This window comes from Varanus komodoensis, unplaced genomic scaffold (genome assembly GCF_004798865.1).
Source record: "Varanus komodoensis strain SLA01 unplaced genomic scaffold, ASM479886v1 scaffold1, whole genome shotgun sequence".
In the NCBI taxonomy this organism is placed as follows: Eukaryota; Metazoa; Chordata; class Lepidosauria; order Squamata; family Varanidae; genus Varanus; species Varanus komodoensis.
This window is the reverse complement of record NW_025335268.1, coordinates 136,514,537-136,541,766: the sequence shown is the minus strand read 5'-3', so window position 1 is coordinate 136,541,766 and position 27,230 is coordinate 136,514,537. Positions and strand designations below refer to the sequence as shown.

The window sequence follows — 27,230 nt, the reverse complement described above, 5'->3', positions numbered from 1 at the left end:
ATTTCCAGCAGCTTGTTCATACCGTCAGTGTTTTGTTTTGGGTTTTTTTCCATTGGTTTGTTAAGGAGATATATGTGTGTGTTTCTGTTTTACACAGTATGGACACATTCATGGCCCAGGGCAGTTCCCAAGTGCAGAAAAGAAGGTTCAATGTAACTTAATATGGAAAAAATTGTGGCCCCTTTTGCTGTGGTGTATTTTTCATTGGAGAAAGGGGATGGTATATGTTTCATTTATTTTTGGCAAATTTCTAATGGGGCAGAACTGTGAGTGTATGAAGATGCATTGACATAGCTCTGAAAATGGTGTTACCTTTGTTGCAGTTCAGCCGAAGAGGGTCATGAGAAGTCTTGGCATTCTGGTCACAGTGTATGGGCCTTAGACACTCATGGCAGATCCAGAGATGGTCATCCTTCAATCAGGCAAGCTCTTTCTGTTGGACCCATGAGCTTCAGCGCCAGCAGAACCATGGATGCCACAGCAAGATGGGATCCTTGGTCAATAGGACAGCCACTCCATAAACATCACAGCTTGGACTTTAACAATCTCTTTTGGGCACAGGTGCCTCTTACTTTAAAATCTGGAGGCAAAACTGGACTGAGCTTAGATACAACAGTGCCTCTAACACGGACTAAATCTAACCCTTTTGAGTTAGTATCACAGAAAACACCCCAAATGTTGACAAGAAAAGACCCTGGGTCCTATTTGGGCATCCCATTTGGAAGCTTTCAGGTTGACTCAAGCCTTTCAAATACATTATCGAGCAAAGTGCAGCGCTGCAGGCTCAGGAAGTTACGCCACCAGCCTTGCACTTGGTCAGCAGAGGATCCTTACTTTTCTTCTATCTCATCAGAAGAACCATGTTCCCCAGAATTTCCTGACTCTACTGTGGATCTACCTGAAACAGTTCCCCCATTTTCCCCGGCTGTGGACTTACAGTCATCAGATGCGATATCCAGTCATCTGCCATGCAACTCCCAGGCCCAGAGTACCTACCTGTTGGATGTGGTGGAATCAGCTTGCCAGAGTAAGTCTGAGTTTATGAGAACTTGTGCGCTGTCAGCTGAATTGTCCTGTGAGGAGAGCATTTGATTACAAGGAAGGGGGACAATGAGAAGGCTTTCTGCTATGCACTTGAGTGAGAACTTGTTAAGTACACACATGTTCTTGCCTGGCACATCTTCTAATTCTGTTTTGGGAGTGCTGCAAAAGACACTCAGGGTCATGGTTTCTTCTTTCTTTCATCAGTAGTTTGTATGATAGCACAAGTGAATAGTGCATAGAGTATTATAAAATATCTTTTAAAAAATTCCAGTTTGAGCAGTGCTATCCAATTATGTGTGCATGTTTTGAAGGAGCTACCAGCTTCAGCACCATCTGGTGGTCACGTTTTTAAAGTATTAAAAATGTGCTTTTAGCTGTGTTCAAACTCCTGAAGTTCAAGGGTATGTAGCACATATCGCAACCAGCAGGTGTTTGATTGTCAGATAGTCAAATGTTTGAATGTGTGAACAATACTGTTGTGCTTCTGATATTTTAATGACATTAAAGCACATTCATTTAATGAATCAGAAAAAATGTTGCAGAATCGTTTTTCCCAAAAAGGGTTATATAGGCCTGGATATTAAATGTGCATGTATCTGTGTAGTTAATGGCAAGGAATTTGACTGATAGATCTCCCTTAAAAATAAAAGGGATGTGATGATAAGAATGCATATGATTTGAAGCTGTGTTGAGGGGTCTGTAGCTTAGCATCAAAACACAGTTTTCATGCAGAAGATCGAATCCCTGGCATCTTCAGCTCTTCAGCTAAGTGGAGGCTGATGTCTCTGGTGTCAGTGGGTAGTGTATCCATGCCAGGTTTAAGTATGAACTTTTAAGAAGCTACATGGTGCTGAACCCTGTCCAGAATAGGTGCACCACATGGATAACCCCTTTAAAGTTCAGATTGAAGCACAGAATGGATACACTGCCCCACTGACATTGGAGTCACTAGCCACTGCTGCCAAAACAACTTACGAATGTAACAACATGAGAAGAGCCATAGTAGATCAGGCCAAAGGCCTATCCAGCATTTTGCTCTCCTAATGGTCAACCAAGTGTCCTCGGGACCCTCACTGCAACTGGGACCTGAGCACTACAACATCTTCTTGTTTGTGTTTCCTTGTGATGGATATGCAGAGCACGATAGCCACTGGTTTTGCATAGCAAGATAGCCACTGCAGGTAGCATAGGGCCACCATGATGAGTAACCATTGATGGCCTTATCATCAACTAATTTGTCTAATCCTCTTTTAAAGCCATCTAGGGTGGTGACCATCACTACATTCTGTGACAGTCAACTCCATAATTTAAATATGCATTGTATGAAGAAATACTGCCTTTTATCTGTCCTGTTTTCAGCTTCATGAAATGACCGCAGGAACTAGTTTCCTAAGACAGGGGCTTCTTATCCAGCATGCATAATTTATGTACCTCCATCACAGGCACTCCCTTATATGTGTTTTCCTAAGCTGAAGAATCCTTTGTAGCCCTTCTGTTATTTTGTGGCCTTTTTCAGTAGCAATTCTAGTTCTACAAAATTGCTTTGAGATGTGGTGACCATCCTGTATTCCTAATTCAAAGCATGCCCTCGTCATAGATTTTCATGAAGTTCTAATGCAGTTAACGGGCTAAGCAAGGCTTCTACCCAGCTTTGGAGAGCTATTACTGATCAGAATAAACAACATGGGGCTGAATCGACCAACCATTTGATACAAACTAAGACAATGTTATATTTTACATAACTCACAGTGATCGCTTCATGCTTGTAGAGTGAGCAGGTATGTGCCAATGCCACCAAGGTCAGTCAAGGAGGCCCAGGAACTTGGCATTGGAATTTTATCATTTTGTGTGGGTGCAATAGCTCTTTCTGTAAAAGTGACTTAATTATATCTTCTTTGGACTATTGTGATATACTCTACATGGGGGTGCCTGCAAAAAACTTTAAAACTTCAGTTGCTCCAGAATCTTGTAGCCAGACTGCTAATCATGGCTGGTTACAGGGAGCAAAGGACTCCCTTGTTACAGCAACTTTGCTGGTACCACTAATCTGTTTCTGAGTAGAATTTCAAAGTTGTGTTTGGCCTATAAAGCCCTTTACAACTTGGGACCAGGCTGTTTGAAAGATTACATTCTCCCATATAAGCCTACCCAGATTTGAAAAACTTCAGGGAAGCCTTTTTGAGGTGTATTTAGTGAAAATGTGAGCTGGTCTGTTTTGAACTGTTTTTATTCTGTGAGTTGTTTTTTAACTATGTTTTAATCTATTAGGTTTAATCTTCTAAGCTTTAGTTACCACCTTGGGTACCATTTTCTTGATGACAAGGTAGAATACAAATCACATAACTTAAATAATAAAAACAACCTTCATTCTTTTGGTTTGGCAGATTCTCCCCAACTTGATGAAGAAATTCCTCCCCCATTGCCAGAGAGAACTCCAGAGTCCTTTATCATACCTGGAGAAGATGGTATGTTTAAGCAGCTAAATGAATCCACTTATACTGATGGTGGAAGAACACCTTATGAAAGATGTGGTGATCTTCCACTGCTTAGAAACTTTTGCTGTCCAGAAAGTAAAATGAAATAAATCAATTTTGATTTCTAGTTTTATACTTTACAGATAACTCTTTGTTGGCAGCTTCAAACAACCAGCCAGCACTCAAGATTGAGGAAACTGGAGTCTCTAAAGAATGGAGCTGTATGTCTCAGCTGAAATTTTCTGATGACAGTGTAAGAATGAGGCCAAGTAAGGTAACTCATTAGAGACTTTATACTTCTCTGCCAGCAATATTGCTATATGGATCTCCTGACTGCTGCAAAAATGAAGGCTACTGCTTTGATTAACTGGATTGCTGCAAATATTGTCTCTGTATTCCAACAGCTGAGGCTAGGACAATGCTTCTGAAATAACAGGTTGCATTAATTCTGAGTGAGTCAATTGGCAATGGATGCCTAGCAAATTCCACTTGTGTTTGCAACAGTGGCTAAAGCATGCCCCACTTTCTCAAAAGCAGTAAATGCTGAAGTAACAAACTAGGAAGAATATGCAGAACTGGATGAATGTGACTTTCAGCATTAACAAGTGGGGCCTGTAGCAAAATGTTTCCATGTGTAATGCTCCAATTCAGAGCCCGAGCCAGCCAGCCATGTCCCTTTCCACACTACTCCATTCCATCCCCCTCCTTTCAGCTTATTCCTTCCAACAGTCACTCAATATTTCATGCCCACTAAAACATGTTCAAGTGCCATTGATCTGCACTTCAATAGATATAACTTACAGAGGTATAATCATGCAATCATTTACACATGACCAGGCCAAAGAAAAATCCTCTTTCCTAGAAATCAGCATATCTGCATCCTTGAAATGTAGTGGACACTAACCAGCCACCATTCCAGAGAAAGCTAGTTGGTACTTGACAGATAACAGCAGCTCTGACAAAGGGCAATTCACACCCGCCTATGCATCTTCTTCTATGTATTAACACCCCCTCCTTCGGAGCATCTTCTTTGATATGCAAGTGAGAAGGATCATGTCATTGTAACTTTCCACTTTTCTAACCTATTGGAAAACGTGAAGTGTGTTATGTGTAACCCTTCAAATCACCATATAAAAGGGCCAACTGAGGAACTGAGGACTGCTCAGGTGTACCATCTAGAATGCTTCATTGCTAGCTAGTTATTCTTGAGAATGAATCCTTTAAAAGAAAACCTTCCCCTGATGTGTATTTTGGGCATACACACATCAGGACACAGACCATGTGGTCAACACCATTGTGCCATGTTGTGGCTTTCCCTACATGTTTTGTGTCATTTGGCACACCTTGGACTTTTCCCAAGCCTGCTGATACCTTTCCTTTATGCATTGATGATGCTGTTTTGGCTGCAGTAAAATTCACACTTGGGGAATGAGTACACTGTAGAGAAACTAGCTTGGCCTTCAACAGCTAGCATTGCTCAAGCACTGTTCAGTGGGAGAAATACAACAGCTTTTATTGGAAGTAAATAAAAGTGAACTGACTAATTAGAATTGGGAAGTACATAAGATTTTTCAAAACTGAAAACGTAAAGAGGATTGAAAAAGGACAAGTAAAATAGAAACCTGACTAGGGTTCTCAAATTGTGGCTAACTCCACAATTGCATAAACCTCTAACTCCTTAAAGGGGATAACTCTTCTGAAAGAAGACAGGAAACTTGCTTAAAGGTGAACTGGTGTCACTTGGAGAAATAAAGTGATGTGCCAGGACTCCTCAGCCAGAAGGCCCCTTCAGTCTTTCAAATCTGGTTCAGAAGTAAGACTTGTGTGAACACATGGATGATGGATGAAATGTAGACCCAACTTCCATAGCAAAGGTAGGCAGTATGAATCTTCAGGCAGTATATTCAGATACATATGCTATATGTCTGAACACACACATAGTGTTTTGTTCCACTGCCTACTCACTCAAGTTAAATGCAGCCGTGCTGAACTGAGGGAAAATAAAAGTATCTCTCTCTTTCTTCATTTTCAGGGTAAGAAGCTGCAGAGACCCAGCTCAGGTATATTTTATAACAATGTCCTGTTTTCATTTATTTATTTAATTATTTAAAATATTTATATGCCGTCCTAATAGCAAAAAAGCCTCAGGATGGCTTACAATATAATAGAATAAATAAAATCCCCGACCCACACTGGCTGCAATTAAAAATATAGAAAAAGCAATATTAAAACTTATTAAAATATCGCTGGAATAGAAAGGTCTTAACCTGGTGCCGAAAAACAAATAATGACGGCGCCAGGCTGACCTCTCTGGGGAGTGCATTCCATAGATGGGGCGCCACCTCAGAGAAAGCCCTCCTCCGGGTACTTTGCCTCCTGATATCTTTCACGGAGGGTTCCCGAAGGAGAGCCTCTGCTGCCGATCTCAAGGGGCGGGAGGGCAAATAGGGAAGAAGGCGTTCCTTCAGGTATCCAGGTCCCAAGCCAGTAGAAAATGTTTTGTCAGTGGAAAATGTTTGAACAGGTTACTAGGTCATACCATAACCAATGTTATATTGTTTGGTTAGATTCTTCCTCTGTTTTGAAGACCTGGCATATATTGAGGCATATTTTCTGAGCTTCCCCATAGGTTGGGACAGTATGTGGGAACAATAGGGCAGCCAGGTAATTTTACCATCTGGACTTCACTGTCTTACAGGGGTTCCCTTCAGATGGCCATAGGTGAAGAACCAAACTAGCATTGCTCCCTAACCACTATTCCATTGTTTGTCTGATTTAAACAAAATATTCCAAATACATTCAGTTTTGTATTTTAAACTCAGTTAAATCATAACACTGCCATGATGACATAAATAAAATGAAGTTTGTGTCTGCTGTTTGATTCTGCCGAAGTTTGCATCTGATGTCCTCAGCATTTGATGTTCTCTGGGTGGTCATTTGCCCCATCCCCAGCTCTGTTAACTGCCCAGAGAGCCTCGGTTTTGGGAGGTATAAAAATGGAATGAAACAGAGAGACAAACTTTGGCCCCAAGGTCCAGTCCTAGCTGCACCACTGGCTGGACACAGGAATGCACATGTTCCCTTCAGAAGAATCATGTGTTCATGCCAATGGCAGAGTTCAAGACATAGCAGGCAGTAGACGTTTGATCTGGCTGAACCCAAGCAGAGGCTCAGGATTTTTGAAAGTGAAATTACGGAAACATTGTTGTTTCAATTGTACTTTTTATGTGCATCCTAACCGCAGAGTTTTATCCAGCTCGGTCTCCATCACCTCCTCCTCCCCCACTTCCTGAGAGAACTCCTGAGTCCTTTATCCTTGCAGATGAGGAATGTAAGTGAAATGGCTTTTGCTGTCTTATAAGACAAGGGTTTGGCTGGTGGTTTTATGTGAAGCATCATCACATAAGAAGAGACCAAAACTTAGACATCCAAAGCAATTTTTTCAATGTTTGCTTTGAGAAGGTCAGGTGATAAGTGTTGAAGGGAAAATCATAGCAACAAAAGATGCAGAGCTGTGAGCCTGCATACAAAAACCATAGCCAGCCTCCAACTCTTGTCAGTTATTCCTTATTCCAGTTTTGTGATATCCTTAAAGAGACACAGAACCAAATGCATATAATCAAATAATGTTGCCAGAGGATCAGGGAAGCCTTCACTCAAAAAAGTATCCAGTGCTACTTGCAGTCTAGTACAAATTATATACTGAGTTCTCTTGGAGCAATGTATCAACAGTAATGGTTGTATTTTAACCATTAAAAGCATTTTAACCAAAAAAGCAACTCAGTCTCAGGCCAGATGAGTCCTGCCGGGCTGGAGATAGGTGGCAGAATGTGGAGCAAAAGTTCTCATCACCCAGTGCTGTTTAGCCAGCAAGCCTACAGCGCCTGTGCAACATCCCAGCACCATAAGACAGCTTGGAAAAACCTCCCATGATAGAGACAGTGCTCTGACCTCAGAAGCAGGAGTCAGAGAGTCAGCCTTCTACTTCTAGCCCCTCACAGCCAGCGTGTAGCCGCTGCCCTCTGAGATTAGAAAGTGACCTTGGATGGGAAGGAAAGGGGCTGCCCTAGTGGGTGGAGAGGCAAGAAGCATTTCTGCTGATCTTCCTACAGCCTTGTTCCTCTCCCTCTGAAGTGCCCCCACTAGACAGGCTAAAAAGCAAAAAGCACCCAGCAAAAAGCACCCAAGATAGGGGATGGGGGGTGGCAAAGACTGCTGCTCCTCGGGCCTTCCTGGCTTCACACCAGCAGAGCAAGGAAGTGTGGAAGCTTCCTCGGTCAGGAGCTGCTGTACAACAGGGGCTCAACTGATTGCACTGTGCTTGTTCTGGTCTCTGGTCAGATGGATTTGGAAGGCTTTTGAACCTATGAAACCTTTTGGTTTGGAGAACAAATTAGGACAGGAAAAATGAGTTTGTACCCATGGCAACCATGGCTCTGTTATATGAACTTGTGCAACCTGGAGGGGAATCCCTGTTGACTTCTCTCCAGTGCTGATGTTATGTATTATGATGTTAAGGCTGGGCAAACTATGACCCTCCAGATGTTGGACTCTCGTTACCATCATCTCATCCCTTAGCATTGTTCCTATTCACTGAGGGAATAGAAATCCAGCTGCAGCTTGGGCACTGATGGTGCTTTTCATTCCTTTGCATCAAGGATGGAAAATCTGTTTCCTCCCAGAAGAACCACAGCTCCTATCATCTCTGATCTTTTGTGATTCTGGTTGGAGCTATTGTGACTTGGAGGGAAAGAGGTTCTATGCACTATCAAACCAAATAAACTTTGAAGAGGACAAATGTAATAGGCATCCAGGTAGCACAGGAGGAAGACCAGGAATAACTTTTAAATACCTGAAATGGTGACTAATTTACAAATGAACCTGTTCTCTTTCCTCCTCAAATGATGCCTTCCACAGTCATATGGGTGATACAGAAAAACCTCAGTGTGAACCAGGCCATACAAAAAGACAATCTGCAGCCATTTTTGCAGCATGATTTTTAAATGTTGCTGTAACTGGACAGATTAAAATCCAGCTATCTTAGAGTAATGTCATAGGTACTGTTTAAGATGCTTTTGAGTCTCTTGCCTGACGTGAGCTGCCTGCATGTAAGACAGAAATACTGTTTTAATTGCACTTTTTTCTGTTTGTTGGTCATGATAAAAGGCCAGAACTGCAATTAAATTTCAACTTTTCTGTACTTATATCTCCCTGAAAATTGATGTTCTACCTGAAGTACGGTTTTGGCCCTGTAACCACAATTTATCTCTTCTTAGTAGATTTATTTGAGAATGGCTTTTTCTCGTGTTAACATTTCCATGTACAGAAATGTTCCTCCAGTGATTCTTTTGCTGAGTGTGTTTTGTTTTCATAGCTCAGCCATCTGTTACAAACAGTGTTGTGAGCTTCAAAGACTCTGGAACTAAATCAACAGACGTGTCATCAAAGGAAGCAAAATGCTTGAGGAGGAGTAAGGTAAAGAAATATGGACAACACAGGAATTGCAGGGAAAGATGCCATAACTTTTGTATAGTAGATGAATGGGATTTTCCTCTCCTCACCTCATATTAATTATACAAATTACAATTGTACAGAGGACTCAGAGGTCTTTAATCAAGGTAGCACTTAATTTCAATGGAGAAATCGTATTCATGCGACTACGCTCGTATAGTTTGCCACTGGGAAAACAGGATTTCTTCAACCCGCCAGCATTCTGCTGTGCTGTATGGAATAAGATTACATGAATTGCAAAAGCACTTATTGGTTAGAAACTGTAGCATCACTTGTGATGAATGACAATTTTCTCATGGTTGTGTCCATGTGCCCTGTTTTACAGATTGAAAGTATTCTTTAGTCCATGTCTATTTTAAAGATAAAGAACGATATGATGGGAGAACAGGGGACCATTAGCAGTTAGCAACAGGATAGCAGACTGTATAGATCAACTCTCTGCAGTGAAATGTATTGTGGGAAAGAGACAGTGTGGTACCCTGGTCAGAGAGTTGGAGAAGGGCTTAGGAGACCCAGCTTCTAGCCCCCACTTGCCCATGAAGCTCACTGGTAACTTTGGACCATTCACTGATTCTCAGCCTAACCAACTTCACAGGGTTGTTGTAAGGATAAAATTAAAGGAGGATTATTGATGCCATGCTGAGTTCCTTGAGTGAAAGAATATGGATGTAACAAATAAAAATGCATAGTTATAGTAATTATTTCTAAACATGAGGCTATGTCCCTTTCCAGCAGATCTAAACTTCTGAAATACACTCTTTGAGTTAAGATAGGGATTTTGTGAAACAGAACACTTCACCAGAAGATTTTTCTGAAGTAATTTCAAAGTAGCATTCCATCCTGTTTGTGGGAAGAGCTCTTACCCATGTGAAGGGTTGATTCCAAGCTGAAGACCCCCTTCTCATCCCAGAAGGCTTGATCCTACCCCCAGACTGCTCACACTGCTTGTGGGCTGAAAGGCAGGAACACCAGACATCACTTAATTGGGCTGCTCCTTTGGTTTGTCACTGGTTCATTAGGTTAACGAATCCACTCCCCTCCTCTCCAGACTCTCACTGTTCTACTGTTTCTCCAATCAAACCCAAGGTGGTTTGGTTCTCAGCAGGTCTCTGACAAATCTCACTAATTAACCTTGACATTTCTATGCCACCTTCCAACCCTACTCCTCCTCCATCCAGTTCATAATCTGAGTTTGAACTTTTTAATGGGGAATGTTGTGTTTTTAGAGAAACCTTTCCCATCTCTACAAGCCATTCGTATAAATTAGAATATGTAAAATTTATGCAGATTGGTGCTGTGATGCATTTCCTCTTTTTTGGTAATCCATGAGTTGCTATCCCATCTTCACCCAACCACATTGCCACATGCCAGCCACATTTTGTTTAGTTTTAACCTTAGGAGGATGAATACTCTCTGCCTGCATCTCTTCCCTCAGGAAATACAGCCTTTCAAACAAATGGAGCATTAAATACCATGAAACATATGCCTTTCCTATTGAGCAAGTCCCTCAGCCACCACTTATTATATCCCAGTTTCCAGACAAAAATTATCTCCCAAAGCAGCTTCTTGGAATGAGACTCACAGAGGCAAGCACTGTGTGTGAATGAAAATGCACAAGGACTTGCCACAAGTTTGCAAGTCCAAGAGCAGGATGTACAAGAGGGAGCCCAGCCTGACAGTACCTAAATGGAGTAGTGAGTTGTTAATAGGCATTTAAATCTTGTTGGGGCAGGGCTGATCTCTCATTGGGAGGGTGCAATTACCCAGTTGCCCTTAATCCTGTGACTAATGACAGAGGTCGATGACCTGTACCTCCTCACTGCAGTCCTATGACAACAGGCAACTGGAACAGAAAGTAACCTTCCTACAGCTGCTCACTAAATAGTTGTTTCCTCTTCTTTACACTTTTAAGGCAGTGCATTTCCTGTTCAGTTTATCCTGCAAGATTTCAATCTTTCAGTGTTTTTACATTTAAAAACACACACAGTAACAATGACCAAAAGACTTATTCTCTTTCCTTTGCCATCTGCAATGTGGGGAGAAAATATAGTGCCCTTAGCACTGAACCAATTTATGTGTAACACTAAGAAGAAACCTTCCCTGCAGCCTTAATTCTAGAAAAGATCCTAGATGGTAAAAACAATGCCTGGATTTTTTTTCTCATTTGTAGCACTAGAGGGGGCTCCAAGCAAGAAAGAGCAGCAATTATGAAACCACAAATAATGTATAAAAGCTGCAATGAAGCTGCAGTCAACTGTGATGCATGATTTTTGGAAAACAGGAATACCCAAGGGCCTTCCTCTGAGATCAGCTACCAGTTTAGCTGCAACAACTTCCATATAGCCTGAACTGTCTAATCCTGCCTAATCTTGGAAGCTAAACAGGGCCAGGCCTGGTTGAAATCTGGATTGGGTGACTTTAGTGTTGGGAACTGCCCAGAGAGCTTGGCTTTGGGTGCTATGGAAATGTGATATAGTACTAATAATAATGAGCCTGATTTTGCCTGACTGCTAAATGACAAGGAAGTGTAGCTAGTATGACCCCAGCAGGCAGCCACTGCTGCATGAATACATTTCAAACATTCTTCTCTGATTCCTCCTCACTTTTTTCAATACATAATAAATGTGCAATTGATCAAAGTCTTGTCTTTTCTAATTGTTTATAAGTTCCCACAGCATCAATTGAAATATAATTGATGTGCCCCTGGAATAATAGGGAGAATCATTGAAAACTAGAGCCATTTACCATGCTAGCTTTGAGAAGCAGTGGGGTTTGTGCAGTCACCATGTGGGTTATGATCAGGGAACTGATATCCAATTCATAATGTTTGCAAAACTCCCTTGCCTGAATGCTACTGAAACAGGAAAAGTTAATACACATGGTTTTCAGCAGATACTCATCATGACAGTCCCTGTGGTGATGGGCTCCCCAAGGAGAATCCAAAAGCAGGTTATGTTGATCCATATCAACAAACCAGTTCTATCTCCAGTTTTATCTCCATCAGGAGCAGGTCTTCTGGAAAACTGATTAGTCTCAATTACAATGGGAAACTATACATGGCTGCTAGGAACATTCATTCCCTAGGAACATTCACCCCTCCCCACCAAGCTACTGTGTGAATCTGTGTGAATTTCTGCTAAGTTCAGAGGGGAGAATGGATTCTGAAGTGTGGTAGATGACCTCATTATGAGATCCTGACAGTGTTATATACCAATGCCCCTCAATGAGCATCAAGGGGTTGGCCATAAGTTAGTGAAATTATTGTAGAGTTATTATTACATTGCATGAACATTGCACTCCCCCCAACTTAGCTCTGTTTTATCCTCACAGCAACAAGCTTGTGAGGTAGGTTGGGCTAAGAGTGGTGACTGGTCCAAAACCACCATGAACTCCATGGCTGAGTGGGGACTAGTTGTGCGATCTCCTGGGTTCCCAGTCCAACACACTAACCACCACACCAGATGAGCACCCATGGGTTGCATGGAATGAAAGGGTTTTATGATTACTTCTTTCATCATTTATGAAGACATCACCACTGATCAACTGTTGGAAAGTTTGGATATTGCCACTTATGGAAAAATTAAGTCTGTATATGTTATAGAGTATGGTTGTGTCCTCAAATGTACCTTTTCTCTCCTCTCCACTCCTCTTTTCTACAGAGCCTGAAGATTTTACGAAATGTGAAAAATAGTAAGTGTCTTGGAAAAAAGACTTTTAATAGCATATATGTGAAATACAGATGTGATGCTAAGATGTACTCTGATGTCAAGGAAGCATAATTCCAAATGCTTCTGTGTGAAGCTGTAGGTGCTCAGTAGTTTATTGGATGAGCAAAAACACACATACTACTCCAACACCTTCACAGAGCCTCTCAAAGGATTTCAGAAACAGGAATAAATTAAAGATTTACATTCCTCAGACCAGTGGGGCAGGTGAAGTTAATTACAAACAGAGAATGCAAGATGCTAGTGTGAAATCTGTTCTGCCTTCCTATTCTATTCCATGTCTTTAGAAATTAACCCGCATTTACCATGCATCTTCCACAACTTTTCAGATGCTACTACAAATGGTGGGACTACACATTACGATCCAGAATAAAGGAACAAACTTTCCATGCTGTATTTCTCAACTAGTAGTCATAGGGTTGGATCCAGACTTAGTCATATTTAGAGTAGACCCACTGAAATAAGCAGGAGTTAAATTAAGTCACTGATTTCAGTGAGTATACTATGACAGTCTAAATCTAAGTCATACTGTTTAGCAATGTGCATGGTGTGACTTGGGCTCATCATGCAATCTGTTTATTTATATAAACACACTATAGCTCAGCCTTCTGCACCAGATCCCTCCAGATGTGTTGGACTACAATTCCCAGAATCCCCTTCAGTCAGTATAATATATGTGCCTGGGGAATTGTCGTAAATGTACTTGAAGAGCATTGGGTTGAGGAAGGCTGCTACAAGTGATAGTCAAGGCCATTAGAGACCTATCAGAAAAATCAGTTCAAGCATAAACACTATTGTTTCAAAATGCTTATCTAAAACTTCACTACATGCTTCTCATGACACAGGCCCGTTTCAGTAAATTCTAACCTACAACCTTAGGGCACAAGCTTAAAGATGTTCAGGTAACAAAAATTCCTACAATTCCCACCTGCCCCAATTGTAGGCCTTTCTCTGTTTAAACCTGCATAGGAATGTCCCTAATGTGCCTTTTGTGGTTTTGCTGCTATGGACTAACCAAGCACTATCAGAACCTTTAAAATCTGGGGAGGGGAAAGATGATGCTACTGGGCAGCAGGTGCAGTGGCAATAGCCTAAGTGTTGGAAGGAAGACAGTGGCAGAATGGTTAAACTGCTAAAGAGAAAGTGAGGTAAAGAGAAGCTACACTGGTAGGAGCTGATGACATCTGAGGACAGGTGACCCATGTGGTGAGCCAGTGAACTCCAGGTAGCAGCTTCTCAACCAAGTACCATGATTGTTTAACAAGAAGTGTGTATCTTTGCATGGTTACAGATTAATCAACTATCAGCTGTTAAAGTATTTCCTTGTATTTCTAGGTATTTGTGGTCCATCTTCACTAGTAAAAACCCCAGGGCCTGATAAATCAAATCATTCCCGCTCTGTTCTGAGTTTTGGTATGCATTTTTTAAAAAAGTAAGCTTCTATATTCAGTTATTTATGAAGAAACGCTTTAAGGTGTTCTGGCACTGCATTTCTTGCTCTTCTAAATTTAAAAATCTCAATCTGAGCAAACAAACCTAGGTCAGGAAAAATGCTTGATGGCTCTGTAGTGTACAATTATTGCTATTTATTTCAAACTTACTCTGGAGTAGTTGCACTCCCTTCCTCAAGGCCACTCTCAGAGTAAGTGATTCTAGGAACTGTTGTATCTGAATTACAGTCATTGGCATTAGCTGAATTACACAGCTGGCCTGTTTGTATCATTTATGTATAAACATTTAATACACTGTTTCATATTATCTGTGTGTGAAAAGATAAGGCTAATTACATGGTAAGCTTTCTCTTGCTTTTGTGTCCCAGGCTTTGCTAACCAATTTTCAAAACCGAAAGGACCAAGAGATCCTCCACCAAATTGGAACATTTAGTTGAACATTTGTCTCCAGCTGAACTGCAGTCCTGCCTTGTTGTTCTGCTTTTGGGTTGCCAGTGATGTTTGCAACCAGAGCATCATTTTGAAGACAAAAGCTTTTGTTGCGGTGCTAGAAGAAAGGAGAGAATGTATCTTCTACAGACTGAAAACCATACAACCTCATCCATCCAATTGCTCTGTACTGCATCTAAAGTAAATACGAGCAGAGCTCTGTTCTAGCCCCTGCTTACTGTTCCTACTTCCAATGTGGCAGCAGTAGGTTGTTTATAGAAACAACTGTTTGTGCTGAACAAAAGCAACTAATGATGATCGGATCTATCTAGAAAGCAAAGCATAGAGGAGTTGCTCTTAGTCCAAGATGTATAGATGTTGCTCAGCGGTGAAAGAAAAGTACTTCATTTAAGCCAAGACTGGCACTCTTATTTATTAGTCATTCATATGGTTCATGACTATGTCTGATATGCAAATGTGGATTTCAAGGCCTAGCTTTTGCATTTTACATATACCAAAAGTTGGTAGGCAATTTATCTATTGCATGTACACATACAGGGGCCATTATTTGCATGAATGTAGTGTATGCCAGACCAAGGTTGGTGGACATGTAAGCACTTTTGCTATACTTGTGTTCCACAATTTACACTATGTCACTGACCTAGGAGCTCAGCATTGTCACATGCCCTACTTCACAATATTATCAAAGAACAAACAATTTTAGCTTCTTTCTTTTTTAATGGAACTCATTTTCCTACAAGCAATGACTGTGCTTTTTCTAAATCAACTAGCTATACTTGATTCGAAGCCTTGTTTCAGTTTTAAGAAGTAATTCTTGAACACTTGAATACCACAAGTGTCCTCTCAGTACCTAAGATCTGTTTCCTAAATATTCACAATTGAGAGGCTGAAAAGACATATCCTGATTATTTAAACTCTTATTTCAGAACTTTTAAATAGCAAGATAGTGTTGGAAATACTGAACACTGGACACATCTGGATTTTTTAAAAACTTCCTTACTTCTAACTGCTGCAATATGTCCCCCTAGGCCAGGCCTAAAGCTTGTAGGCTAGAATTCTGGGACCAAAAAGATTCACTACCTGCTATTGCAGCCATATTCTCCATGCTCAAATGTTCCAAATATGCAATATATACTCATAAAGTATAATATGGCAGAGGTTCCTGCAGGGGAGGGCCTTTGCATTGTTGAAGCATGCCCAGATACCTGCATGGCTGCAGCAACTGAAATGGGGTATACTCTACAGATGAGATGGTGGGGGTGGGGGGGGGGGAACCTGACACTCTTTATTTCTAGAAAAAAAAAATTTGAAAAACCAAGCTTAAATAAATCCTAAAACATTTAATAAAATGTCTGTGGGTGATGCAATATAATAAATGCATTATTTATTTAGTATGTGAATTGATGGTTCTTTTGTCCATATTTCTACACATTTCAAGAGCATAGCACATCTCATTTTTATCTCAAATGGGCCTAGTGCCACCACTGGCACAGTATGACAGAAAAGATGCCTAACTTTTAATGGCATATGTAGTTGCCAACAGCTACATTTCCAGTACTGAACTCTCACAGATAGCAGACTGGTTTTCCCTGAAAATCAAAAATTCAAGTCAGCCATGTAGGGCAAAGGTTAATTTGAATTAAAAACACATGAGTCAGAAAATACAAGTTAAGTTTTGCATATAAAACTCTTTATGCAGGTTATTCAATTTCAGTTATATTTACATGGGATTTAACATGTATTTATAAAAGGAGTGCTGATATCAGTATCAGGTTTGTATCTATCCCAGTTATATCTTTACTGAAAGCATTTTCGAACTGCCCTGGAAAATGGTGCAGGGGGTGGGGGTGTTTTTCATCTCCTAGGGAAGGGGTTGGCAGAAGGCACATCTCCAGATGTTTGGGAACCAAAACCTAGAAGCCTCTGTCAGCATAGCCAATGAACAGAAACAGCATAGCCAATGAGCAGGAATGCTGGAGCTGAAGTCCAAAGAATCTGGAAATCTGTTTTCTGCCCACTCCTATCTTAGGGCCTGTCAGACAAGTGAATTGGCTTCCAGCAATATATAAGAGCATCTAAACTTTATTTGAGCTATTGATAAATACTTGGCTGCAGGATGCACCATGTGCACCGTCATGTAGGATACTATCATTGTTTAACCTTAGCTGGGCATAGACGAAGGCCTCCTCCATGTATGCACACATGCATAAATGCATACACACAGACTGACATGGGAATTGTTCCCTGTGGTTTGATCCCAAAGAATTATAGAGTACATTTAAATACCCTAGAACAGTGATGGTGAACCTTTTAGAGACTGAGTGCCCAAACTGCAACTCAAAACTCACTTATTTATCGCAAAGTGCCAACACTGCAATAAAACCTGAAAACAGCCAGTCCAAGCAAATATATATATATATATCCTTGGCAGCACACTGACCAGCCATTTGCTAGTTCGGATGAGTCACGGCTAATGTGTGGCAGCTTGTGACATCATTGCCTGGCACCACTACTCCTTTCCGAGCTTGTGCATGGCCCCTGTGTGCGCTGTTAACTAATACTTGGCTGCTGGGGCGATGCTGGGGCCACCTGGCTCGCGTGCTGACAGAGAGGGCTCTGTGTGCCCGCTGTGGCACCTGTGCCATAGGTTCGCCACCACTGCTCTAGAGCAGGGCTAACCATGAGGGCAGGGTTAACCATGTAGATTTCTTCCATCCAATCAGCAGGGAGCCATTCTGGTAGAAAAGGCTCCAAAAGTGTCCTAGACCACCCCAATTCCACTCATGTGGGATACCACCACAAGAAACTGTCCCTGAACTTCCAGCTATGTGAAAAGAACAAACATTTCTATGTAAATGTAGTCCTTGTTAATAAACCATCACATCCTGTATCCCTTGAATCCATAGAATGCTTTAAGAACTACACTATTTAATAGGGATAAAGTGCTGACTGGCAAAACATTCCAGACCAGCACCCAAATGACTTCCTTGCTCAGAATTCTTATTTTTACTTTCAGGATGTGAACCTTTAAAAAAGCAGAGAGAGCTTCTTATTTGCTGAAAAAAGTACTTAAACATGGAATTTGTTCTAGATTCTGGAGTGCCTCTGGCCACCAATCAAGGCCTAATTGGAGAGGATGAATACAGTATCCCCTGAGTTATGAACACCCAAGTTACAAAAAGCCCATACTTATGAGCAAACTGCCATAAAGGCTATTAATTTGAATAAAATACTGTGGAAAATGGTTGTCACCATTGGGATGGGGGGAGGGAGTGAAAGGGGAGAGATAGTGGTCTCTAAAACCTTCCTTCCTTCCCTGCCCATCCAGACAGGAAAATCTCCCTGGCATTTCCTTGCTGCAGAGGAGACACCGGTGAGTATGGGTGGGTGGGGAGAGGTGGCCTAGAGATATCTGCAGTTTTTCCACTTTCATGAGGGTCCTGTACCCCTGACCCCATGAACGTGGAGGGCTGACTACACATGATCCAACTTGCATACAAATTCAACTTAAAGACAAATTTCTGTTGTCTCTGGAAGGGAACTCATTTGTAACCTGTGGACTGCCTATACTTTTTTTACATGCCTGCTTGCATTCACATATAAAACAGAGGATAGGAAGTCTTCTGCTAAAAGAAATGTATGGGACAGGGGTATTGAATGGTCCCCAGTTTACATTATATTTTCCCTGAGTGTGCTGCTTCAGCCACTTTTCTCTGTGCATAGTTCACTCCTAATAATGCAGGAAGGGAGTGAGAAAAGTGGCTGGAACAGCAACATGAGGCATAGAAAGTGGGGTGGTGAGTGGGGCAGAACACTGGCATCCATCTCCTGGGTCTTTATGTTTAAAGAGATTTCTACACACAACTGTTAATTCACATTACATTCAGTCTCGAAGCAGAACTGAGATGTGAGTTCAACACACTATTCCTTATCTGCTCTTCTGCTACAGAACCTCTAAGTGGTGCTGTGCTCCAGTGAAATAGTGCAAATACACAAGTTTAGAGAATGCCATCTAAACTGGAAGATCAATCATATCATCTAAAGAACCTGTAAACAACTTTAAGGAATCCTGAGTGGACAATAAGTGCCACGTATAGAAAAATTCTAAGACTCTCCCAAATTTGTGGGTGCCGTCAGATTGGGGGGGGGGGGAGAGTCAGTGAAACTGTACTACACAGACTTTCTATTGCACAAGAAACAGCTGAATCAGCAAATTGTGTGTGCGCATGTATGTGTGTCTAGGAAGCAAATGGATGAGTGTTGTATCTATAACCTCACACATCAATGTATATCTCCCCTGCCAGTGTTGAGTTGATGGGGAGGATTGTTTGGAATTGAGGTGTATACTCAAATGATACTTTAATGTATTGTAAGCTGCAATACAGCTTATAGGCGGCCTATAAATATGTGTATAAATACATGCATGCATGCATGCATGCATGTTTTCTTCTTCTGAAAGCAACACAAGAGTGAACTGATTTCTTTTTCCACCATCTCCAATTGTAATGCAGTGAGGCTGTTAGTCAATCTGAGTCAGAGTGGAATAGGTTGTATGTTAAGAGCTTCCACTTTAGTCAGTTCCTCTGGCTTTGAGAAAACAAAAAAAGCACTAAATATATATATCCTACAGCAATCAGGATGTAAGTTATGCATCATCCATTTATGAAGAAGTTTTTAATTAGGTGAATGCTAATGGGAAACATTGTATTCAAACAACAGAGTGCTTGCCAATTGTTTTAGTATTGTGCACAAATCTCGATTTTCCTAATTAGTCAGTTCACAGACATGCTGCATTTCTAATTTTGCCATGAAGGATTTAATTAAAAATAAACTTGCTTAGCTGAGATGAGTTCTAAATATGAACCAACTTAGGTGCTGATCTGGGGGCAATAAAACAGATTTTCATTTTTTGTTTATGGTTGTATGAGATTGTACCAGTTTTTATTTTTAAGCATGTTTTCAGCTAAATGGATTAACAAAAGAAGGTGCAATTTCCTTCTGCCTAACAATATTTGTCTATTGGTGTATTTCTCATTAAACTGAAGCATAGTCTCCATATATAACAACTAAATACAGAGGCTTTTATACAGAGCCAAGTTCTTCCATTCGTGCCAAATGCTGAAGCCCTTGACATGTGGTAGAAGCATCCCAGGCTTCTCTCCCTCTTCAAGGCCACCATCTCTTTTGGGCTTGAAGTGGGAGGAACTATCCAGCTGTGCAAGCACTTAGTTGAGCACTGCCTTCTACTGGGCACTGCTGAAATGATTTCTTTCTCTTCAGGAATAGCATGTTGATTCAGTTTGCCAGTTGCTAATCTCTGATTAGGGAACTGGCAAATTACGAGCATAATTTAACTGATGCAAATCTAAACTTGCTTCAGGCAACTGGAGGGTGGGAGAGGTGAAACCTAGCCAAGTAGCCCCTTTATATAAATTCTGCCCCTCCAATTTCAGTTCAGACCACTGCTGCATTGGGTCTGGCCGGTGGATTTTATTATTTTTTTAAGCAATAGCTGCTTCTCAGTCCAGGGCAGCTACAATTTGCAGAATTACATCAAAGAGCACTGGTTTGTTTACTTTGAAGTTATATCTCTTAATACTAGAGTGTTAGGGGATGAAACACTCCAAACTAAAATCCTATTTTCAAAATGTTCAACAGTTCTTGTAAGGTGTTTGCTTAAAAATCAGCCTGCTGCATTCAGTGGGCCTTACTCCCAGGAACTGTGCATATATAGAATTGCAGTCTAAAGCTTTGTTTAATTGATTCCAGGGGATTATTCTCAATACAGAAGGTGACAATCAAAATAAATAGGAAGACTGTATTCTATATAGATATTCCTATAGTGCTCTTATATAGTGAGCTACATAAAGTTTAAAAAGGAGAAAATGCACATTATTGCATTCTGATGCTTGTCATCCATGATTTTGACTTGAATGTTTGATATTTTGTAGCGATGTTAATAGACAGCAATATTTATTGCTGATTTATGATTTTCATTTAAATCCTGGCACTCCTTCATTACTTAGGTAGCGCAGAAATATTGCAAACAATTGGCAGCACTGGAATTTGGGAGTATTGATAGTAGAAGAGCAGGAGATATGTACATCACAGCAAGCACTAGACTGGCTACCTGCAGGAAATACTTCCCAAACTGGGTAACCTCAGTTCCCAGGAAAAAGAACTTTGAGTTCATTTTCTCCCATGAGATTTATAAGTATCCCTCTCATTAGGCATTGGGAACATTTGGTCTGGATCCAGCCCATGGTTTCCTATCTGGGATGCACCCTCACCCCATCAAGGAAAAGGTCTTTTCTCCTATCAATAGGTGATCAGGTAGAAGAGTTTATCTTTGCTGAGCCCTAAGACTCGCTTTCTCAGTACTCAGCAATGAAAGGTCTTATCAGAGGGAAAAACTTTTTCCAGTTGGGTAGAGGGGCAGGCCTTGGGAGAGGAAGCTGCCAGGCTGAATTGCATGACTAGGACAGCCCATGGTATGATAAATAATGGGGTTTGTAGTACATATAGATTACCATTGTGATTATTCAGCCACAATGGGGATTGCTACAGTTGGTTGAACAGTCTAAATCTGGGAGGCAGGTGTTCTTTGAACATTAAACAATATTTGAATCATCCTATAACAAGCCATGCATTATTTGAAGAGCATCTAGTCTTCAATAACTCCCACTGCTTGGGTTTGCACAAAACAGCAGGGTGAGCCCCATGCAAGAAAGAGCATATGTAGGCACCCACCAAGATGTAACAGCCCCTGTGGGTAAATTAAGCCACTGTGGATTATCATATCATGAGAAACAAATTAATGAGTGATTCTGCCCTTAATTTTGAGGCTTCTCCTGCTTATTTTGCTAAGTATACATGCAAAGTTTTGATATTTTGGATGCTGTCTGAAATTTATCTTGACTGAGCAAGTTCTCCTTGCTTCTGAACATACATCCAAAAGCTTGTCCTCTTTAATTTAGAGTAGGCTTAGAGACAGTAAGGACCACATTTGTTGCCATGGGAAGTAGTGATGGCCACCAATCTGGATGGCTTTTAAAAGGGATTGGACAGATTCATGAGAGAGCAGGCTTTCAGGGGCTACTAGCTTTGCAGGCTATGTGCTTCCTCCTTTACCATGCCTGCATACACCAGTTGCTGAGGAACTGGGCAGGAGGAGGTCTTGCCCTCATCTTGCTTGAGGGATCCTCTGGGCACCTGGTTTGTCACTGTATGTACTGAGTGCTAGACTAGATGGGACTCTGCTCTGATCCAGCATGGGCTTTTCTTATGTTCTTATGGCCCTGCATCCTTTGCTATCTCTCCATCTCTCTCTCTAGAAATGTATTTATAGGATGCCTATAACTGCTGAGGCCTTCCTAGCATGCTTTTGGCCCTCCCATACCTCAAGATCATCCCCAAATTGGAATTCAGCCCTTGGACTGGAAAAAAAAAGTGCTTCATTAGATTTAGGTCAAATTAAAACTTAAGTTTTTTTAAAGTGTAGACTCAATTCTTAGTGCCCCCTCCCCCATTCCCAGTTTTATTTATGTAGGTTTTTTCCTAATTTGTTGATGCACTGTATTTTCTATCATCTCTACATATTCCTTTGCAGAGTATGTTACAGGATGCAAACTGAGTTCACATCAAGCACAGTTAGGTTTCACCATTGCTCACTGCAAACTGAAAGAATGTCTCAGAACAAACACATAATGTTTAATGCTGCTAACCCAATGCACTTTCCCTATCCTATATAATGCTGGCACAGAAAAGCATCTGAAGGGGTAACCTTTTGAAAAGCTGGTCTAGGGTTGTACTGAAGTCTCTCTGCCAGGCACTTTTTGTTTTACTCTGCACTTGTTAACTTCACTCTCCTGTAAAATGCAAAACGACAGAGCTCCCTCTATCAGTGATTACCAGAAATATTTGAATGACCTAGTTTATCAGCTGAATGCTGCTGTTGTGTTTTTATTTAATAAGTGCGATCTGTTCAAGTTCAAAGGCTTTTTGGAGCCAGCTGAGAAACAGCAGAGTTTTGCGATGCTTAAGGTGATGGAGCAAAAATCTACCATGAAAAGGACTGCTGCTTAAGGAAAGCAGCAGACCTGAGTTGAATACCAATAGCTTTAGGAAGAAAGGAGAGTGCTGCAGTGCTTGCAGAGATAACTAGGCCAGAATGTAAAATATGCACCAAATGCACTATTGGAAGAATCACAGCTTCCAAAACATCTGTTACCAGGTATTACAGTAGTAATTGGAGGAAAAAAAACATTAATACTTGCAGGAAGATAATTTTCGAAACCCACTGGATCCATTTGTGTTCTACATGCCCTGGAAGTGTGTTGGTAGTAACAGGCTGCACAACTGACACAGCCTTGACTTCCTCCCTCAGTGATAGAATGTGGTATCAACCCCTGGAACTGAATGGTGGGAGGCTTAGGGCAAATAAGACGACTTCTCATAGCACATCAAGTATGTAATCCATTCTCACAAGATATAATAACAGTTAGCAACTTCAACGACTTTAAAAGGGGTTAGACAAATTCATGGGGAATAACACTAACAACAGCTGCTAGTCATAATGGCTTTCTTACCACCAGCATAAGGGGCTCTGCGCCTCATGGGCTTCCTACAGATAAACTGGTTTGCCACTGTGTGAATGGAATCTTGGACAAGCTAGTCCTCTGGCCTGATCCAGCATAGCCCTTAATAAACTATTAACATATAAGCTATATATGTTAACTGGGCTTACTCTAAAGTAACTGGGCTTACTATAAAGTAGCCATAGGATTGTGACATTTCATTGCCTCATAAGAAGCTGAATATTAATAGGACTGAATGCATCATTTATTTCTATTCCGAATATATGAATTACTAAATGCATTTTCATTTTCAAGGCCATTCTGAAAATTATATAAAAAGTCATGTCTTAGTTTTTTACGTGTTAAATGCAACATTTTAGCAGCTAGCTTTAAAAGAAATACAAAAGAAACGTAACTGCCAAGAAACACCCCCCCACACACTGAAATAGATCGGGTATATGAAATGATGAAATGCACTCTGCATGTGTTCAAAAAACCTCTTTCCCTAAAACAATACTTTTTAAGATTTACCCTTAGCATTGAAATTAGGTTCCAAGGCTGACGCTTCATGAGCCCTTGTTTGCCCTAATCGCCGCCCACCCACGTACAGCAATAAGCCGCCAACCGCCGCCGCCTCTCTCTCAAAGCCAAAGACTGGTCCACGTGATCGGACCGCACTGCGTGACTTTCCGCACGCTCCTCTCCCCGGAGAACTACTCAGGTCCGAAAGGAAAACTTCTTTTCCCAGCAAGCTATGCAAAACTGAGCATGCGCCTAGTTGCCGAAAACTACAACTCCCGTCTGGCAGGCTTGGACCACAATTCCCAGGAGGTAACAGACGGCGCCTGCGCCATGGTTGCTGGCGCTCGGGCCATTTAAATGTGTGTGAGGGAGACGGCGAAATGGCTGCGCAGGTCGCTGCAGTGCGCGCCGTGTCCCGGGGCGCAGAAGAGACGCCTTCGCTTCCACTTGGTGACCGGCCTGGCCGACCGCGGGGAGGGGGGAGGAAGCGGAAGGGTCCACCCGGGGAGGTCGGAGGGTGCAAGAGGGCTAAGCTAAATCAACCGCCGCTTGTGGTGGGGCCCGCTCAGGCGGAGCCGCTGCCACCGGCCGCCGTCCCTGGTCTCTCAGTAGCCCCCGCCGTCCCTTCTGCCACAGCTGGACTCTTCACTTTCTCCCCACTCAGCCTCCCCCCGCAGGGCCCGCGCTGCGAGCGGCGGCACCACCACCGGCATCGGCACCGCCCGGACAGTGGCGACTCCGAGCCTGGGCGCTCTTCTGGGGAGAAGCCGCACAAGGGGAGACGGGGAAGCTCTGGCGACGGGGCTGTTGGGCGGCCCAGCAAGCGAGGTGAGTGGAACTGGGCGGTGACTGGGACCATTGTGGCTCCGTGCTCTTGGCGGCCCCGTTGCGGTAGGAATGGGGGGGGGGCGGTTCTTGGCGTTCGTGAGTACTTTGCCGCGCTCCACGCCCATCAGCCTGTGGTGACCCCATGGCGGGGAATGACATTCGCCTGCCTCCGACACCATTTCTGCCGATCTGAGCTCGAAGAGGCCATTGGGTGCCTTTTCTTACGTTAAAAGAATCCGCGGCTGGATGGTGGGCCCAGTAGAAGTCCCTGATACTTGTCTTGAGTGGTGCTGGGGCAGAGAAGTGGAGTTGTCCTGTGCGAGTTTGAGTTGCCAAGGGATGGGGTGGAATACGTTGCACCTGTTGGAGGGCTTCGCTTTCATTTGTCACTCTCCCTCCGAACGGGTTTGTGAAACTTACTGACCAGTGCCAGGTCCCCTTTCCTTACGTTTGTTTCTGCCGTTACTTTCTTTGCTGCATTTGCTTATCAAATCTTTTAAGCTTTTCTTCTTTCCTAGATATTCAAAATGGCATGTTTAATTGTCCTTCGCTTTGTCAAGGGAGAAATGGTGAGCTGAAGTGTTACTTAGATAGCAGTTAAATGTCTCTAAGAGTAATCTCCTGCTTCTTGACCATTATTTCAAGTCAGCTTCTTGGAAGCTCAGTTTTGTGGAAAGAAGAAATAGCTCTATTTTGAACACATACTTGTCTTATACATTGTACCTGTGTTAGTATAAAAGTGAGAACATGCTCAAAATGGAACTCTTCTGAAAGCAAGTGCTAATATAGAAGTACCTGAAGAAGAGTAATCCAGAAATGCAGAGGCCCGATTGGAAATTAACTTTTTAATGGCTAAATAGTTTGTGGTTTTATAATACCTCTTAAAGTGTTTATGATGTGACTTCAAATGATTACTTAACATCTAAGAGTCCTAAAATATTGACACTGTAGATAAAAGTGTTGCAATATATTATAGTACTCCTTGAACTTTTACTTCAGAGCAAGGCAGAATCTTTTAAATGCTTAAAATGTACATATGTTATGCCTCTAACTTTAAAACAATACTGTATTTTTTTTAAAGAGGGAGAGTTGAGTGTGTTTTGAGACTTTCATAGTAATGGATGGCTGCCTTTAAGGCAATTACCTATTATTAAATTTTTAGTACTAATGTTATACATCTGGTTTGGAATGGGTGAGTAGAAGCTTCTGATGTTTCCAAAACATTTGGCCTGGTTGTGTCATGTTTGTCATTACTAGTTGTGCTTCTGAAATATTCTGTGTGTCTTCTAATAGGACCTAATGGGGGGAGAGAGAGAATGTGTGTGTAATGTATAGCAATCAGATAATGCTTCTGGAAAACCAGTTGTCTAACACTAAAATTCATGCATACTTACTCAATAGCATGATCTAGTGTATCCAGTCCTAGTGCATAGGATTGCAGCCTAAGCACTCAAGCCAAGCTGAAGATTTCGAACTTGAAAACCTAGTGTGGTAACAAGCAGTTTCTGATTATATGAATGATCTAATGTTTGCTCCCTGGAACACCACCACTGACCCAAATGATATCTCAATAAGACAAAGATGGCACCTTTTTTTAGCAGAAGACTCCAGTATTGCAGTATGGTGGAGGTTCTTTAAACAAGGAAATATTGAGCTATGGTGTGTGGGTTATAGATATGAGAGTAAAAACCTGAGTAAATACTCTTCTGTGTTAGTAGTGGAATAACATCCTATGTAACAAAAAGAATTGGAAGTACTAGAAGAACACCTGTGCAATGCTAAATGCCATGATGGAAGAAGGCATGTTTAACCTAACACCTATAAAAGCTTGTTTTAAGAGAATGTGCTGTAGGAGGATGCTTGACCAAGATTCATCCTGTATTAATAACATAAGCTAATAAGTGCATGCAGTCAGGATTTTGCAATGTGAAACACTTATGTACTGTGAAGCAAAAAATATGAATACTTGTGTGACTATTTGCTTGTCCCTTAGCTCAATGGGAAGCCACTCCAACTTTGTACCCCAGTAGAATGCTTTAATGATTACCATAAATAACTGAATGACTTTGGTAATTAAGCAACAGGCCAATGTAGAATAATACTAGTACACAAATTTTACTGGTGCTTTGCTAATAGGGTTTGCACAGCTGAATAGGTGCCTCACTTTAGACTTCTTGGTCTGCTTTTTCTAACTTGTCAATATATCAGAGAGGAAAAAGTCCTATGCTCTTTATATCCTCTTGTTTATTTATTTTAATCCGCATATTGGGAACAACTGGAATCCCTCCAAATTCTCAAAATTATTTGAGGACTGTCTTCCATGTGGGAAAAGGACATATTTAGAGTTTTATGTGTGTCTGTTTTTTCTCCTTCAACTCTTGTGTTGAATTAAAAAGTTAGTATATTTACATCTGTAAGTCTTGGCATAATGAGACTTCCTTTTTCTTTTTATACTTCTGAGCACTACACAAAGTCTATCTTTTGCACTCACAGCATGAACATTTCTCTCTACTTAGAGATAATTAAGCTATATAGTAGGTTTGCCTTGTTCTAGTTTTGCCAATAGGCTTGCCACTATGTAACTTCCTTGATTTTTAAGTATAGCCACTCAAATAGCTGGCTAATTGTGAGAAGAATGTAAATAGAATT

The 27,230-nt window shown here is 41.5% G+C and overlaps 2 protein-coding genes across 4 annotated transcripts in view; both read left to right on the top strand.

The window, feature by feature from the left end:
• The window catches only part of PTPN22 (protein tyrosine phosphatase non-receptor type 22), a 53,937-nt gene extending 38,059 nt beyond the window's left edge, over window positions 1–15,878 (top strand). The window contains exons 13-21 of one of the 2 annotated variants that reach the window (XM_044447480.1): window positions 324–1,027; window positions 3,429–3,509; window positions 3,662–3,792; window positions 5,551–5,578; window positions 6,763–6,849; window positions 8,893–8,993; window positions 12,689–12,719; window positions 14,090–14,167; window positions 14,574–15,878. In XM_044447480.1, the coding sequence (XP_044303415.1) occupies window positions 324–1,027; window positions 3,429–3,509; window positions 3,662–3,792; window positions 5,551–5,578; window positions 6,763–6,849; window positions 8,893–8,993; window positions 12,689–12,719; window positions 14,090–14,167; window positions 14,574–14,638 (1,306 nt within the window). In that variant the 3' untranslated portion in view covers window positions 14,639–15,878. The remainder of the gene's footprint in view (window positions 1–323; window positions 1,028–3,428; window positions 3,510–3,661; window positions 3,793–5,550; window positions 5,579–6,762; window positions 6,850–8,892; window positions 8,994–12,688; window positions 12,720–14,089; window positions 14,168–14,573) is intronic. The other variant, XM_044447488.1, reaches the window with a different exon arrangement.
• Window positions 15,879–23,960: 8,082 nt separating this feature from the next.
• Window positions 23,961–27,230, top strand: part of RSBN1 (round spermatid basic protein 1) — a 28,834-nt gene continuing 25,564 nt past the window's right edge. Inside the window, exons 1-2 of one of the 2 annotated variants that reach the window (XM_044447510.1) lie at window positions 23,961–24,062; window positions 24,418–24,581. Coding sequence is in view for 1 of the 2 variants with exons in the window: in XM_044447502.1 (XP_044303437.1) it covers window positions 24,134–24,581 (448 nt within the window). In the remaining variant the exon portion in view is untranslated. Of the gene's footprint in view, window positions 24,063–24,108; window positions 24,582–27,230 lie in introns of those variants that run through there. The other variant, XM_044447502.1, reaches the window with a different exon arrangement.